The sequence below is a fragment of the Candoia aspera genome, chromosome 3 (genome assembly GCF_035149785.1).
Source record: "Candoia aspera isolate rCanAsp1 chromosome 3, rCanAsp1.hap2, whole genome shotgun sequence".
Taxonomy (NCBI): domain Eukaryota; kingdom Metazoa; phylum Chordata; class Lepidosauria; order Squamata; family Boidae; genus Candoia; species Candoia aspera.
Window position 1 is genome coordinate 183,182,378 of NC_086155.1, and position 18,271 is coordinate 183,200,648.

Genomic DNA, 18,271 nt, shown 5'->3' on the forward strand with positions numbered 1-18,271 from the left:
TTTTGCCTTCCATTCTCCCTAGCATCAGCATCTTCTCCAGGGTGTCCTGTCTTCTCATTATGTGGCCAAAGTATTTCAGTTTTGCCTTTAATATCATTCCCTCAAGTGAGCAGTCTGGCTTTATTTCCTGGAGGATGGACTGGTTGGATCTTCTTGCAGTCCAAGGCACTCTCAGAATTTTCCTCCAACACCACAGTTCAAAAGCATCGACCTTCCTTCGCTCAGCCTTCCTTATGGTCCAGCTCTCGCAGCCATATGTTACTACTGGGAACACCATTGCTTTAACTATGCGGGCCTTTGTTGTCAGTGTGATGTCTCTGCTCTTAACTATTTGATCGAGATTTGTCATTGCTCTTCTTCCAAGGATTAAGCGTCTTCTGATTTCCTGACTGCAGTCAGCATCTGCAGTAATCTTTGCACCTAGGAATACAAAGTCTTTCACTGCTTCTACATTTTCTCCCTCTATTTGCCAGTTATCAATCAAGCTGGTTGCCATAATCTTGGTTTTTTTGAGGTTTAGCTGCAAACCAGCTTTTGCACTTTCTTCTTTCACCTTCATCATAAGGCTTCTCAGTTCCTCTTCATTTTCAGCCATCAAAGTGGTATCATCTGTATATCTGAGATTGTTAATGTTTCTTCCAGAGATTTTAACTCCAGCCTTGGATTCCTCAAGGCCAGCTTGTCGCATGATGTGTTCTGCATACAAGTTGAATAGGTAGGGTGAGAGTATACAGCCCTGCCGTACTCCTTTCCCAATCTTAAACCAGTCTGTTGTTCCGTGGTCTGTTCTTACTGTTGCTACTTGGTCGTTATACAGATTCCTCAGGAGGCATACAAGATGACTTGGTATCCCCATACCACTAAGAACTTGCCACAATTTGTTATGGTCCACACAGTCAAAGGCTTTAGAATAGTCAATAAAACAGAAATAGATGTTTTTCTGAAACTCCCTGGCTTTTTCCATTATCCAGCGGATATTGGCAATTTGGTCTCTAGTTCCTCTGCCTTTTCTAAACCCAGCTTGTACATCTGGCAATTCTCGCTCCATGAACTGCTGAAGTCTACCTTGCAGGATCTTGAGCATTACCTTACTGGCATGTGAAATGAGTGCCACTGTTCGATAGTTTGAACATTCTTTAGTGTTTCCCTTTTTTGGTATGGGGATATAAGTTGATTTTTTCCAGTCTGATGGCCATTCTTGTGTTTTCCAAATTTGCTGGCATATAGCATGCATTACCTTGACAGCATCATCTTGCAAGATTTTGAACAGTTCAGCTGGGATGCCGTCGTCTCCTGTTGCCTTGTTATTAGCAATGCTTCTTAAGGCCCACTCAACCTCACTCTTCAGGATGTCTGGCTCTAGCTCACCGACCACACCGTCAAAGCTATCCCCGATATTGTTATCCTTCCTATACACGTCTTCTGTATATTCCTGCCACCTTTTCTTGATCTCTTCTTCTTCTGTTAGGTCCTTGCCATCTTTGTTTTTGATCATACCCATTTTTGCCTGGAATTTACCTCCAATGTTTCTAATTTTCTGGAAGAGGTCTCTTGTCCTTCCTATTCTATTGTCTTCTTCCACTTCCGCGCATTGCTTGTTTAAAAATAATTCCTTATCTCTTCTGGCTAACCTCTGGAATTTTGCATTTAATTGGGCATATCTCCCCCTATCACTGTTGCCTTTTGCTTTCCTTCTTTCTTGGTCTACTTCTAGTGTCTCAGCAGACAGCCATTTTGCCTTCTTGGTTTTCTCTTTCTTTGGGATGTATTTTGTTGCCGCCTCCTGAACAATGCTGCCAACTTCTGTCCAGAGTTCTTCCGGGACCCTATCTACTAAGTCCAGTCCCTTAAATCTATTCTTCACCTCCACTGCATATTCCTTAGGAATATTAGTGAGCTCATATCTAGCTGATCTGTGGGTCTTCCCTAATCTCTTTAGTCTGATCCTAAATTGTGCAAGAAGAAGTTCGTGATCTGAACTACAGTCAGCTCCAGGCCTTGTTTTTACCGACTGTACAGATGTCCGCCACCTTTGGCTGCAAAGGATGTAATCAATCTGATTTCGGTGTTGTCCATCTGGTGAAGTCCATGTATAAAGCCGTCTCTTAGGTTGTTGGAAGAGAGTGTTTGTTATGCAGAGTGAATTGTCTTGGCAAAATTCTATCAGCCTGTGTCCTGCTTCGTTTTGTTCTCCCAGGCCATACTTACCTGTAATTCGAGGTGTCATTTGACTGCCCACCTTAGCATTCCAGTCTCCTGTGATGAAAATAACATCTCTTTTAGGCGTGTTGTCCAGTAGGTGCTGCAGATCCTCATAGAACTGCTCTACTTCAGCTTCTTCAGCATTTGTGGTTGGGGCGTATATTTGGATCACTGTGATGTTAGATGGCTTGCCCTGAATTCGAATTGAGATCATTCTGTCGTTTTTTGGGTTGTATCCAAGCACTGCTTTAGCCACTTTACTATTAATTATGAAGGCTACTCCATTTCTTCTGTGGTCCTCTTGTCCGCAGTAGTAGATCTGGTGGTCATTTGATGTGAAGTGGCCCATTCCAGTCCATTTCAGTTCACTGATGCCCAGAATGTCTATCTTTAATCTTGACATCTCACCAATAACCACATCCAATTTGCCCTGGCTCATAGATCTTACATTCCAGGTTCCAATGGTGTGTTGATCCTTAGAACATCGGATTCGCCATTCACCACCAGCACCGTCGGCTGCTAGCCGTCCTTTCGGCTTTGAGCTAGCTGCGTCATCACGTCTGGGGCTAGTTGAGCTCATCCTCTGTTCCTCCCCAGTAGCATTTTGACCATCTTCCGACCTGGGGGTCTCATCTTCCGATGGTATACCGACATATCTCTGGTTGTACTGATCCATTTAGTTTTCACGGCAAGAATACTGAGGTGGGTTGCCATTACCTTCCCCAGGGATCGCATTTAGTCTGACCTCTCTGTCATGACCTTCCCGTCTTGGGTGGCCCTTCACGGTTTAGCTCATGGCATCATTGAGGTGCTCAAGCTCCAGCACCACGACAAGGTAACGATCCTTTGCTGAAGGAGTAGAGCCTACAGAAATTCAAACTAAAATGTTCAAATATGAGATCCTCTCTAAAGATAAATGCTCATTTCAATTTTAATTATGTATCAAATTTCACCAAACTGTAACTTTTAAAATCATTTGAATTTTCTGTTGCTAAATAAATCTAAGCTGTTGCTTACAGCTGAAATTGGATACACATAAACACACAAATATATACAGTATTCATATTGTACAGGATATTATTTACTGCACTAAGAATATGCTACAAAGTTTTATTTAAAACAATCTTGGTTAGTGTACATATTCCCAAGAAGACCTACACTGGCTTGAAGATATTACCATAGAGATCTCTATAGCAACTTGGTGAAATTAAGTCAATGCTGTTCTTATAATATCTGAAAACACCTGGTGGCCTCCCAAAAGTGCATGTATCATAAATGTATCATAAATGTAATATACACTGCAAATTAAAATCTGTATTAAGAAGTTGCATCCAGCATGAAAGAAGAAATAAGTGCAGCTAGCAAAACAAAAATATATTTTAAAGAAGGTGAGAACATGATTCGGTCATCCTTTGAGATTCCACTCATTTTAAAAAATAAATTCAATTTTATTTAATGTTGGGGTCCCATGAAGACCATCAAAATTGGGGTCTTTATGGGATCTTGACAACTGTATTTTTCCTCTCTGGTTTATGCGATGGCCAGAAAAACATTTTAGTTATGTAATGGTCCTCATAAAGAAAAAAGTGGAGAACAGTTGGCATAGGTAATGACCATTTTAATTGAAGTCCTGTAGAGTTTCTTAGACAGAAATGACTGTGGTCATCATTCTCTGACAAATAAAGAGGTTAAAGATGTCCTCTAGTTGACCTAGACTCCTAATGATTACACAGATACAATCATTTTGTTCACTTGACAGCAGTGCAAAATGTTTTGCCACTGCATTTTTCCATTTTTCTTCAATTTCCCAATCTATCCTACAGTCCTCATATTACCTGATTATCTTCCATACTAGCCTAACCAGGGATAATCCTATTTAGTTTCTAAGTCCAGACAAGATCAGCCAGGTGCTGTCATCTACTGAGGCTGCCTGACAAGTAGAAGCATACAAAGTCAAAATGTTCTAACCCTCAAACCCCACAATCCCACCTCCAGCTATTGCAACCTCACCAGAAATATTCTCTGGACTGTTCTGCTTAATTGACCCAACTCTGAAAACACAGTTTCAACTGTAAAACATAGGTTGTAACAGTCCATTTCAAGATCAGACCATTTCCATTACATGTAGAATGGCCTCTTTCAGACCACTTCCAAAGGGGTTGCAGCAGGAAGGCAGAATATTTAGACCTCAAAACACTATGCACCCATCTTTTAACAACAACCTTCACTAGAAGAGGCAGTGGTAGTACAAACTAAATCTCTTTTCACCTCTCACAATCTTCAAGAACATCAATCAAATAGCTTTGTGGAACACGAGAATAGTTTTGTGGATTCTGTTCCTTTCTCAGTGGAGAGTTACAGTACTTGATATTAGGAGGAATCTTTTCTGTTTCCATGAAACTACTGGGAGTACTAGTTGGGAGTTATAGAAAGAGCTGTTATTAATAAATGGATGATATTCAACTTTTTTCTATTAGAACTTGGTATAATGGCTGAGTAACATCCTGAAGTCTTTAATAGGCTAGGTATGTGTGAATAATTTAAAATACAGTGGAGTCCTTGGTGCTCTCTGAGCCTTGTTGTTTTCTTGCAGACATTTCATTGCCAGATGAGGCAACATCTTCAGACTAGGCAACTTCTTCATCGCACTGAAGATGTTGCCTCGTCTGGCAATGAAACTTCTGCAAGAAAACAACAAGGTTCAGAGAGCATCAAGGACTCCACAGTTCAACCGTGAGCTACAAATATTCTCTAATTAAAATACAATCCAGGCAATTCAGAGTTACTTTTAGTGTGGCCCCAGGAGAAATGTTTACTCCTTACATGCTAAGAATTTTGTGATGCTTACACATATAATAGACTTATTATAATTATGTGTCCATAGCTCTGGATATTCCTTTCAGTAATATCACTTTTTCAACTAAAAGAGGACAGTCATCAAGGGATATTCCTAGCTTCTAAACTGAGAGCTGAGTCTATCTCTTTTAACTGATGTGATCTGCTTTGGAGATGTTTAAAAAAAAATCTGTTTATTTAAAGTCAGGATGAAACTCTGCAGGACATATATATGCCAGAGAACTGAGTAATCCTCAACCTACAAAATTATTTTCTGGAACAAAAACTAAAGACAGGAGTAAAATAACCCTATCCTCATGCTACCCATCTCAAATTTAAGGGACAGTCCAGAAAAATATAATTATCAATGGTATTAAAACCTACTCAGAGATCAAGACAAATAAGGAATTGCTGTCCTCCTTGCTTGTCTCCCATGTTAACTCATTGATCAGGATAATCCAGACTAAAATTGGGCCTATAACAGGACTGAAATGTTTCTTTGCTATGGCAAAATCCAGAAACAAAAATCTGTGATAGGCTCATCTTCCATCAGGGTCAGGATTATCTATTTCACTAATAATGGATTTGCAGAACTTTTAGGTAAAGGTAAAGGTTTCCCTTGACATTAAATCCAGTCTTGTCTGACTCTAGCGGACAGTGCTCATCTCCGTTTCAAAGCTGAAGAGTCGGCGTTTGTCTGTAGACACTTCCGTGGTCATGTGGCCAGCATGACTACATGGAACGCCGTTATCTGCCCGCCGAAGCGGTACCTATTAATCTACTCACATTTGCATGTTTTCGAACTGCTAGGTTGGCAGGAGCTGGGACTAGCAACGGGAGCTCACCCCGTCACGTGGATTCAAACCGCTGACCTTCTGATCGGCAAGCTCAGCACCTCAGCGGTTTAACCCACAGCGCCACCACGTCCCTTTTACCATCTGAGATTTTACCATCTGAGTAAACTTTTACCATCTGAGATTTATCAAATCCAGGAGCTTCACTGATTTAAGAATGCAGCTGGGCTTTTTGGAGTTTTAATCCTTAAAAGATACTAGGATACGTGTGGAGCTGAATGCCATTGTCTCATTATTAATGTCCTTACTGTTTTAATTACTATTTTTATGTTTTATTGTTCCCTGCTTTGATAAACACTAGCTGCAGGAAGAACTAATGCCATTCAGTAGCACAAGGCCAGAAATAACCAATATGAGAATTTAAGCTGTTTTCTTATGAAAAAATAAAGGAAGTAGCATTTCATGTAAAATGAATTTCTAATACAATTAAACAAATAAAACTGTATATACAGTCAAAAACATGTTGAACAGGGAACAAATTAAAATGTATTATAGCTCAATCTACAAAATTTTACCGTACTGCTCTATTTATCTATCTCCATTCAATTGTGTCCGATTCTTTGAGACTGCCTGGACAAGTCCCTGCAGTTTTCTTGGCAAGGTTTTTCAGAAGTGGTTTGCCACTGCCTCCTTCTGAGGGCTGAGAGAGAGGGACTGGCCCAAGGTCACCCAGCTGGCTTTGTGTCTAAGGCGAGACTAGAACTCCCAGTCTCCCGGTTTCTAGCCTGGTGCCTTACCCACCACACCATCAATATATAGCATGATTAATGTATCTGGGATAATTATATTTAAGCAAGGCATACTTCAGGAGTTTTTTGAAGTCTAATGTAATCTTAGCAAATGTTACATGGTATATTATTATAACACGAAACATTAAAACTTTAAAAATGAGGATGTACCTTAGAGCTTATTACCTTTCAGGCAGTGGTAACTGTTGCTTTGCTTGAATGGCTTTGATTAATTCATCAAAATACCCTGGCTTCAAAATTGGTCGGCCACAAATCAGTGCACATATTGTCTACAAATAAAGCAGGAAATTGTAACAATAATTCATAGTAATACAAAACATGTAGTCTCTCTGATCTTGATTCAGGTTCCTCATCCTAGTACAAACCTTTCTGTTTCTAAACTCATTCGTTGGTTGATGATATTCTAAACTGAGATCCCCTTACAAAAGAAAATCCCCACCTGCCTGTGCCCTATGTCCTATAGACAAATTCTATAATCATTGCAGAACAATTTGCGCTGTTTTATTATTCTTCCAGTCAATATCTTAATTTTAAAATATGGCGGCAAATTCTGCTACAAAAGGACTCCCATCAGTACAGGTAGTCCTGGTTTAGTGACCACAATTGGGACTGGCAACTCAGTTGTTAAGCGAAGGGTTGCTAAGGGAAACCAAGACTATGCTTATGAACTTACTTCAGCTTTCCTTTGTTTTACAGAACTGTAAATGTGAGGATTGGTTGCAAAGTTACTGTTTCACCATCATAACTGCAAACAGTCACAAAATGAGGCAGTCGCTAAACAAGGTCTACCTGTATTTTCAGTTATCACTATTAGAGATGTTGGTTTTCTGGAAAAATTTGAATTGGAAAATGTTTTTATGCAAACAAGTATGATTCAGGTTAGCATATAGGTAGTCCTTGGGCTACATCCCTAACTGGGACCGGAATTTCCATTGCTAAGCGAAGTGGTGGTTAATCAAAACATCATGTGACCACGCTGCTTAGCAATGGCAATCCCAGCAATCCAGATTGTGGTTGCTGGGCTGGGACTGTGTGGTCATAAGGCAAGGACCTCATGCTTCTACCCTACGTGAACTGCCTCTGCTTCAACTCTCCCCACCTGCCTATGCCCCTCCCATCACTGCCCTTTTGGCCACCCTGCACTCCATCACCTATCCCTGCTACCCCCTCACCAACCCCAACTGACCTTTCCCAGCTCCATTTCCCTGCCTCCTCCCTGGCCAGGCCTGGCAAGCTCACTTCGGCAGATGAGGCTCTGCCACCATGACGCGCTCACTGTGTGTGTCCCAGGGCTGTGCCTTCGCCCAGCACCTGGATCCCAGGCCAGCAGCAGGAGGAAGACGGAAAAGATCAGGTGGTGGGGGTGGCAGTGGGGTGGCGGCAGCAAGGATAGGTGGCAGGGTGCAGGGCAGCCAAAAGAGCATGGGGGGAGAGATAGGCGGGTGGGGGGAGTTGAAGCAGAGGCAGTTCATGCAGGACAAGAGAACATGACCATGGGACTCTGTGACTGGTCGAAAATGCGGGCTGGTCGCCAAGTACCCAAATTTTGATCACCTGACTGCAGCAGTGCTGCAACAGCTGGAACTTCAAGGACTGGTCATAACTACCATTTGTTCAGCATGGTTGTAACTTTGAACAGCCGCTGAACAAATGGTAAGTAATCCGAGGACTACCTGTATTTGTCTCCGTGTCCACAGTCTGTGCAATCATTTGGAGTACATTATTTAAATTAGTCTATTTTATGAGGTTGAAACATTACATTCCAAAGAAACTTAAAAACTTTGATATGTGTATCCAATTATTAGTACTGCAATGTGAAAATACTACTGGTCAGTAAGCCATATAATATGCAGCTCCAATATACTTTTAGCTTTTCAATTTTTTAGAACAATCATCTTACCACTATGAAACTGTGAAACTCACTTGAAGTTGAAAATGTTGACCCCAGAATTTTTTGTGGTCAACAACTGTTAACTATCTCATCCAATCAATTCTTCTACATACCTCTGAATCACTCATCTCCTTACTCTTATACTCTGCATTTCTCCCCAGCTTCTTTGCTGATCCAATATAATCTGACCTTCTCTGTGATTTTTTATTAAGTTAATTAATTACATTCTTAATGTTCAAATGTTTATATATCCTAACATCATCATTCATCCTGAGAAATCCTATATTAAACAAGGAGTGGCAGCTACTCTTTTCACTATATGCCAAAAATTCCCTTCCCCTTCCTTACTGCTTTACTAGGCATCCAAGCCTGCACTCCTATGCACAGATGAACGTAGGAACTTACTTCTTAGAAAACATTGTGTAGGAGTGCACATAAAACATTCTTCTCTATCCAGCCTTCTGCTGCTATTGCTGGGATGCCTTCATTTTCAAATCAAGAATTAAAAGTAGTCCAATAGGAAAAGAATACAGAAACACTATTACATGTAGGACTACAGAACATTTTTTGTGACACTTTTAAAAATTTATATCATGCTTACATATCAGAAATATACTCACCTTCACAGTAACTTTGACCGAAACCATAGCAAGATGGGTACAGTCTTCTTTCCACTCATTTACCACATGGCCACCCAGCTGAAGAATGTTTTTATTTAAACCACTTTTCTGCGAAACATCTAAGCATGAAGAACACACAACCAGTGGCTCATATTCTACTCTGCAAAATACAATAAAACAGAACATGAATATAAATAGTGCCAAACAGCTCACCATCTGTTAGGGAAAATGAAGATGTAAGGCAGGTGGGGCACTGAAGAAAGCAATTGGTGTTTGTTTCAGTTGCATGTGGTTAGGCTGCGTTAAGTAAGGCATATATATCAGGAGACTGAATCAAAGGCTTCCCCCAAAAAGATGAGATTTGAAGAAGTGGCATTGCATTAGTCCCCACTGAGATAGTAGCAGGCCAAGAGACAAATACTAGAATCTTTGAGAGGACAGTTTCAGGTTATGGAAGATAATAAATGGAGGAACCAGGGACACATCATGGTACAGGAAAGAAACTTGATGCTGGATCCACATCAAAGAGGCAGTGAAAAATTGGATTTCAGAGGACATAATGAGATCAGAATAATAGGCGATTTATTTGGCAACATATTACTCAAGAGTCATACAGGAGATAAGACTAGAGAGAAGTATTTCTCTCACTTTGTATATCAATAGTTAGGGGAGATAGATTTTAAAAAATGGACCAGAATTTGGGTCAAAAGGATAGAATGAGGGTGGTTTCTGTGATTTTGGAAAGGAAGAAGCAATATGACTTGACAATAGGATGAACAAAGGAGGTAGGCAAGAGCGAAAACCAAGATAAAGCCAAGGTTAAATGATTTAACATTATCAGTGGATACATAAGGCATACAGACAAAGCTGGAATTGGAAAAGAGGAAAGATGAAAAATTTGTCTTTCTAGACAGATATCTCAAAGCTTAGTGAACCTGGCAATGCAAAACTATAGTAGCATTTTCTTTTTCTCTCTCCCCATAAGGACTCTTCCTGTCTGTAGTTCTGCTCAAAATGCCTTCCCTGAGAGAAAGGAGATTGAATTATTTCCAATTATTCCCCTTGCTCCATAGCTAGGCCTGGCAATTCTTCCAAGCAGGTTTTCAGGATGGAAATGAGAGCAAACACTCTCTTTCCTATTCATCCTACTAGAAAGCTGAAAGGCCTCCCAAAAACTGAACTAAATCTTTCATCTGCAGGAAGTTTCTCTTGGGACTAATCAAGAATTCCAGTAATTATATCCATAGACAATCTCTTCAGAGTATAGCAGTGTGCAGGCAATCAATTCTGTTATCTACAAATGAACTGTTAATATTAGGCTATTTGCCTAATACAATTTTTGGAAAAAAATGTGGAAAAAACTCTCCATGTTCCATTTTGTTCATCACATCCTGAAACCAGATCCTTACAAATCTTACAATAAAGGTTGGTCATAAACAAAAAATGTAGGTATCAACTAACCAACATTTCACAGTTCAATCCTACATGAATTTGCTAAGAAACAAGCCTCCCTGAGTTTATTTAGTTATTTATCTTTTACTTTGCTTGTATGCCACTCATTCCTAAAAAAGCTACTGAAAACTCCCACTTTTAAGACTTCATTTGGTGACAGTCTGGTATAGACAGGACCTGAAAGGAGTTGATCCTATTTGATCTGGTTGGACGAGAAGATGAATACAGGAGAAGGTGGTTCCTCAGATAACCAGATCCAAGTCATGTAGGGCCTTAAAGGTGATAACCAGTAGCTTAAAGAGCACCCTGAAGCCAACTGGAAACCAGTGCAGCTCCCAAAGCTGTGGGGTCACCCAAGACTCATCCATCACAGTCTGGGATGCTGCATTCTATACAGCTGTAGCTTCTGAATGCTCTTCAAGGGCAGCCACATGTATATCATGTCGCAGTAATCAAAACAGGATATAAGCAGCTGTATAAGCTACTAGAGTATAAGTGACTGTGGGCCTCCCATTCCAGGAATGGTGCAATTGGCAAACAATATACAGCTGCAAAAGCCATCCTAGTCACAGCTGCCACCTGCTTTTCAAGCAGGAACAGTGATTCTAACTCCCAAATTGTGGATCACCTCTGAGAAAGGAAGTGGAACCCATTCAGAGTCAAAGATGGAACTGTTAAGTCCACAAACCCAAAGCCGCTCCACCTCAGAAGGATTCAGCTGGAGTCTGCTCTTCCCCATCCAAACCCTGACAGCAGTCTCCAGGCACTGAGTCAGCACTTCCACCACATCACTTCTTGGGCTCTGAGATGAGAAGTATAGCTTGATATCTAACTTTGTGCTGGTGGGTGACCTCCCCTAGTAGCTTCATGTAGATGTTAAAAAGAAGTGGATAGAGGACAGAAACACTCACAAAATGGAACTTTCTGGGCAGATTTCTCCTCCCCATTACCACCCGTTGAAACCACCCTTTCAGGAAGGAGGAGAACCACTGCAAGACAGTGCCACCCACTCTAATCCCTTGGAGACACTCTGGGAGGATACTAGGGTCAATGGTATTGACTGCAATCTGCTGAGAGAAAGAAGGACCAAGAGGGTTGCACTCCCCCAATCCTGGTCTTTCCTTAGGTCATCCTCAAGAGTGACCAATACAATCTCTGTGCCATATCCCAGCTTGAACCCTGATTGCCAAGGGTCTAAATAATCTATTTCTTCTAAGGCTCTCTGCAGTTGCAAGGCCACCACTTTCTCCAAAACTTTTCCTAAAAAAGAAAGATTGGAAACAAGTCTAAACTTGTCCAAAACAGCCAAATTCAGGGATGGCTTCTTGAATTCGCTGAGACTTATTTCACAGTAAGGCTCTAACACTTATTTGGCAGTAAGTCCTGCACAATCAGTAAATATGCTTCTAAATGGGATACTGAAAGTTTCCTTTTCCCAACTAATTTCAGTCTTCTGTAAGTTTCACGGCTACGAATAACATTTTGTCTTGTATTTTTACTTTATCCATAACCATAATCCATGGCTTCTGAAATACACAACAAGCTCATAGATTTCCCCTTAATCATTTCAAAACTAGCACAAATCTATCATACCTGTACTTGCTTTCAAAGACTCCAAAGGTGATTCTGTCACCAGATCTTAAGGTCATGGTATTACCATTGGGGAGCCTTTCTCCATTAACAAAGGTACCATATTTTGAAGTGTCTTTCAAAGTTAATTCAGGAAATGATGAGGATTGACTCTGAAAATTAGAATAAAACTCATAGCATTTAAAGTTTCAAGATCAGCAAGCTTATTCAACTGGCTATATCGCTCCTTTTTTTAAAACCTCATCACTACTCAGTATAAACCACCAAACTACTCAGTATAATATTAATGTGCTGTAGCTCTACATACACTTTACCATTTCTCTGCCGTTCAAACACTATTTTTGTTAAATGAGTTTAAGGATTCACCCTTTTTTCGTAATATCTCAATTGCTTTAACAGTTCCTGAGAATGACACAGTACACTGTTATTCTACAGAAGCCAGTAAATCATCCAGGTGAATCACAGTTTAGCTTTACTGCACTTATTTTTACTTGCAAAGATTTAGATGCTTTCATAGGAACACTTTCTTTCCTTGAACATTTTATACAGTACTTTACACCAGAAATGCCAAGCATAATTTATCTTATCTGCTTCTAGTATTAACAATCTATCTTGGTAGCCACATTAGTCATCTGATATATATATTCTTAAGGAAAGTATCTGAAATATGAGCACAGTCAACTAGACAGTTGGTTTGGATGAACCTCTAAATATTAGTGTAATGGTTCACCTCCTTTAGTTTCCTGGGGAGCTGCTAAAAAAGGTACAATCCTGTCTTCAACTAACAGATTATAGTTTGGTCTGTTGCTTAAACGGAGAACTGTGCTTGGGTTTAATTATGGTATTTGCAGACAAGCCAGGATCTTAAACAATGGCTTGGAATCAGTTTGTTTGGACCAACCAGGTCAGAGGTAATGATAGACTACAGTTAATTGAAAAGTGAAATATTCTATCATATAGCCAAACTGGAAGTTTATGTGTTGTGTCCAGATACAGTTTTATATGCAGACAGTAAAAACCTTTGCTGAGGCATGTAGCTTGATTGAATGTGATACTTACAAGATTCACCTGGGAATGATTAACTGAAAGAATTGCGTGACTTCGGCTCATTGATTGATCATTTTGAATTAAAATTCCACAATTCTTTCGTCCAACAACATACTCGACTCCAACTAGAAGCCGATACAGCTGTCCTGAAATTAAAGAAAATGTTAGTTTCAAAGATGATTATAACCAAGAAAAAGTACTATCATCCACTGTAACAATATGCAGTGGAAAAAATGTTAAAAGAATGAAACTAAATAAATAAGCAAGTCAAATTTTAGAGTGTCACTGAATAAGCATATGCTTATAATTAGAGCTCGGTATCTCATGTAGAAAGGTTGTAATTGTTTTATTTTTCCTCTGTTTATTAAATAAAGACAAAAAAATGTTAATAATATATGGACCTGCATTTGTGACAGCTATACGACATACACATATACACACACAAACACTAACACACTGCTACAGAAATGTCCTTCTCATATCAAAGCATCCAAAATAAGAGTGGTATGGTAGCCCTCTCCCTGCTTATATATATAATAATATTCAATTTGTTGTTTATTCGTTTAGTCGCTTCCGACTCTTCATGACTTCATGGACCAGCCCATGCCAGAGCTTCCTGTCGGTTGTCGACACCCCCAGCTCCCCCAGGGACAAGTCCGTCACCTCTAGAATATCATCCATCCATCTTGCCCTTGGTCGGCCCCTCTTCCTTTTGCCTTCCACTCTCCCTAGCATCAGCATCTTCTCCAGGGAGTCCTGTCTTCTCCTTATGTGGCCAAAGTATTTCAGTTTGGCCTTTAATATCATTTCCTCAAGTGAGCAGTCTGGCTTTATTTCCTGGAGGAGGGACTGGTTTGATCTTCTTGCAGTCCAAGGCACTCTCAGAATTTTCCTCCCACACCACAGTTCCAAAGGATCTATCTTCCTTCTCTCAGTCTTCCTTATGGTCCAGCTCTCGCAGCCATATGTTACTACGGGCCTTTGTTGTCAGTGTGATGTCACTGCTCTTAACTATTTTATTGAGATTTGTCATTGCTCTTCTCCCAAGGATTAAGCGTCTTCTGATTTCCTGACTGCAGTCAGCATCTGCAGTAATCTTCGCACCTAGAAATACAAAGTCTTCCACTGCTTCTACATTTTCTCCCTCTATTTGCCAGTTATCAATCAAGCTGGTTGCCATAATCTTGGTTTTTTTCAGGTTTAGCTGCAAGCCAGCTTTTGCACTTTCTTCTTTCACCTTCATCATAAGGCTCCTCAGTTCCTCTTCACTTTCAGCCATCAAAGTGGTATCATCTGCATATCTGAGATTGTTAATGTTTCTTCCAGAGATTTTAACTCCAGCCTTGGATTCCTTAAGCCCAGCTTGTCGCATGATGTGTTCTGCATACAAGTTGAATAGGTAGGGTGAGAGTATACAGCCCTGCCGTACTCCTTTCCCAATCTTAAACCAGTCCGTTGTTCCATGGTCTGTTCTTACTGTTGCTACTTGGTCGTTATACAGATTCTTCAGGAGGCATACAAGATGACTTGGTATCCCCATACCACTAAGAACTTGCCACAATTTGTTATGGTCCACACAGTCAAAAGCTTTAGAATAGTCAATAAAACAGAAATAGATGTTTTTCTGAAACTCCCTGGCTTTTTCCATTATCCAGCGGATATTGGCAATTTGGTCTCTAGTTCCTCTGCCTTTTCTAAACCCAGCTTGTACATCTGGCAATTCTCGCTCCATGAACTGCTGAAGTCATATTCAATAAATACCATAAAGATGATGATGATGATGATGATGATGATGATGATGATATATTGTGGGATTTCCGAATACAAACTGATGAAGTGTTGGCGCATAACACACCAGATTTAATTGTGGTTGAAAAGAAGAACTTGTGGATAATTGATGTGGCAATACCAGGGGATAGTAGAATAGAAGACAAAGAATTGGAGAAGATCACAAAATATCAAGATATGAAAGTTGAAGTTGAAAGATTATGGCATAAACTGGCAATGGTGGTCCTAGTGATTATCGGCACGCTGGGTACCATACAAAAAAGCCTTGGACGACACTTGGAAAATCTGCGCATTGACAATATTTCCATCCGTCAAGTACAAAAGGCCACACTGCTTGGATCCGCATATATGCTACGCTGATACATTATGACATCCTAGGTTCTTGGGAAGAACCCGATGTGAATGAGGGCCAACACCAACTAAAGAACTGGCAGTGGTCATTTCACGCTATTGTGTTTAATAATAATAATAATAATAATAATAATAATAATAACAATAATTTATTTAACTTGTATACTGCCCACTCTGGAAAGCTCACAGCAACCAAAGAAAGAAAATTTAATAAAATCAATAAAAGGTAAAAATTAAAGATAAAAGATGGCAAGTGCAATGAAGGGAGGGGTCTCACTCTCCCTCACCAAAAGCCTGGGTGAAGAGTTATAAAGCTGGCCTAAACAGAAAAATAAAAAATTGACAAATATTTGTCAAGTTTATCTTTATTATCGGATTTCAAAGCCCAGAAAATAAGAACAGGTTGGAAGGACAGTTAATTGTTTGGATATATTTTGTTTACCTTGCTTTTACATAATACATTTACATACCACTTCCTATGCTAAACCACGCTGACACATAAAATAATAAGAAAATGCACCTGACAGACAATACCCTAAAATATAATACCCTCTACAAGAACAAAGTTAACTTATTCCTTTAAAAAGCGATGGAGATAAAGACGGCCTAGGAGGGGGAGAGTGTTCCAGAATGCGGGTGCAAACATGGAAGGCGCCCCTGCAAGCAGCTTCCAGGTGGTATTCAATGGATCTCAGTACATGGACCAGGACGTCCCCATAGGAACTCAGTGCGTGACCAAGCCTATACCACAAGGGTAATCTGACTGGTATCCCAGTCCCAAGTTGGTTAGGCCTTGCATGTCGTAACACAGACCTTGATCCTGGCTCGATAACTCACTGGCAGTCAGTGGGCCGTCTTCAACAAAGGTGAAACATGCGCACAGCCAAACCTCCATTCATCTACTAGCCAGGCTGCAGCTTCCTGGCCAAGCACAAATACAGCCCTTCAGGATAGATAGATAAGATCAACGTGAGGTTACCAGCAGGTGAACAAATGCAACTAGGTTGTACCTGCCCAGGAAAAGGCACAGTTGGCGTACCAACTAAAGCTGGCAGTGGGTACCCCTAGCTCTGGAGGCCGCTTAGGTCTCCAGTGACATAGATTACTTTAGGAGGCCACCGAAACAACAGCCCTCTTCTTTCTGAGGAAACTAGACAAAACTCCATAAATAAAATTTATCCTGAAAATTATTTTCAATCTTTCTCCCTCTACTAGCTTTTAAAAGACAAACACCCAACATGCAGCCTTATTCTAGTTTAATAAGCTGATATGTGAATTAACCTCTGGCATACACAACCATTTTGTTCCTCTTTTTGTATAGGTGGGGAAAGAAGCAATATCAAACAACAATATCCCCAAACCAGTGGGGCTACATTTCATCTCCCCCAAACGCTCTGTTTCTGACCTCATAGTGCAATCACTATTACACTGCACTGCCAAATAAGTAATTACACTGAATTCACTGGGAATCATAACCCAATTTCTAGCAACTTTAAACTGAACTTTCTTCTCACGGCTAACCACCTGAACATTGCAAGAACATCTGCACTGTGCTCTTCACTTCTGAGGGGCCATTAGCTCCAGGTCATCTATATTGTCTAAACTTCTTGCATTTTACTTCCCAAAGGTAGGTACAGACACACACACACACACACTCCTCTCTCACATACCCGTAGCCTGTGATCAAGGGGATGTAATCCACAAAAGTGTTCTCCGAAACGTATTTGATTTGCTGGACTTTACGTGCATGTGAATCTGAACTTCAAGGGACTACGCAGTTTCTTCATCCGGCCAACTTGCTAGATTCATCCAGGTAGAGCGTCTCAAAGCCTCATTAACTTCAACTCCCAGAATTCCCCAGCCAGCAGCATCAAGTTGATGAGGTTGAGAAACACCGGTCTAGGATGAACCAAACAACGCGCAAAACAGCAGGGTCAACAGGCACCAAACCGGAGGAAGTCCACGTATGAAAACGCGTCCTCTCCCTCCTCTAGAGTAGGGCGATCTGACAGGCAAGCCTGGCCGCCACTACAAGGTGCCAAGAGCACTCACCACGCTTTCTCTCTTCCTGCCGTCCGGCGATGGTCCGGAGTGTTGCAGCCCAGACTTATTCGCCCTACCCTTCTCCGCCCACCCGCTTCAGTCGTCTTGCTTACCTCCTCCGGCCTCATCGGCCGGGCACAGTTTCCACATCCTAACCCTAGAGAAGAATCGAGGGTGCCGCTTCCCCCAGCCAGGAAGCGGGTCTCCGCGCACTTCTCCCTCGCCCTCAACCCAGCAGGCAGAAGAGAACACTGCGCCTGCGCGCTGCCGGGGCCGCCCATCTCGAGGTTGGACGAAGCCGGCAAGAGGGGACAGCGCCACTTACTGGCAGCGAGGGGGAAGGTTTCGCCCTGCGTCTGGAACGTCGCTTGGCGTAGGCTAAAAAAGAGGGTTTTTCGGAAAAACGTCCTGGAAGAAAGGCAAACCGGTAAAAGAACCTACAAGGATGTTGCTCCGAAGGAATCAGGAGTCGGACTAGACTTGAGGGAGATGGTAGTTTATTATTCTTTGTTAGTTTATTCTGTTTTTTGTATTGTTTTTAAATATTGTAACAATGATAAACCGCTCAGAGTCTCCGGGAGTCGGGCGGCATATACATTTAATTAATAATAATAATAACTATTGGTAGTGGTTAGCTGAAAAGTTTATTAAATGAATGAAGCAATTCTGCTCATGGGCAGCTGGAAACAAAAACCGACCCTTATCTCAGTGCTGAGAATGAGGAACTGCGCGTGAAGTTTTCAGAACTGGGCGCGACGATTGGCGGGGTCTTTGCCCAACGTGATAATAATCGCTCAAAGGAACTTAATCCTGTTAGAACGAATCGAGTTTGCCTTCCGGGAGGGGCGT

The 18,271-nt window shown here is 41.1% G+C and overlaps 1 protein-coding gene across 1 annotated transcript in view; it reads right to left on the bottom strand.

The window, feature by feature from the left end:
• NBN (nibrin) overlaps positions 1-17,661 on the bottom strand; it is a 35,606-nt gene extending 17,945 nt beyond the window's left edge. Inside the window, exons 1-5 of the mRNA XM_063299464.1 lie at positions 17,536-17,661; positions 13,253-13,386; positions 12,197-12,345; positions 9,152-9,311; positions 6,806-6,909 (exon numbers count right to left, since the gene is read on the bottom strand). Coding sequence (XP_063155534.1) covers positions 6,806-6,909; positions 9,152-9,311; positions 12,197-12,345; positions 13,253-13,386; positions 17,536-17,572 — 584 coding nt within the window. The 5' untranslated portion in view covers positions 17,573-17,661. The remainder of the gene's footprint in view (positions 1-6,805; positions 6,910-9,151; positions 9,312-12,196; positions 12,346-13,252; positions 13,387-17,535) is intronic.
• Positions 17,662-18,271: the final 610 nt, after the last annotated feature.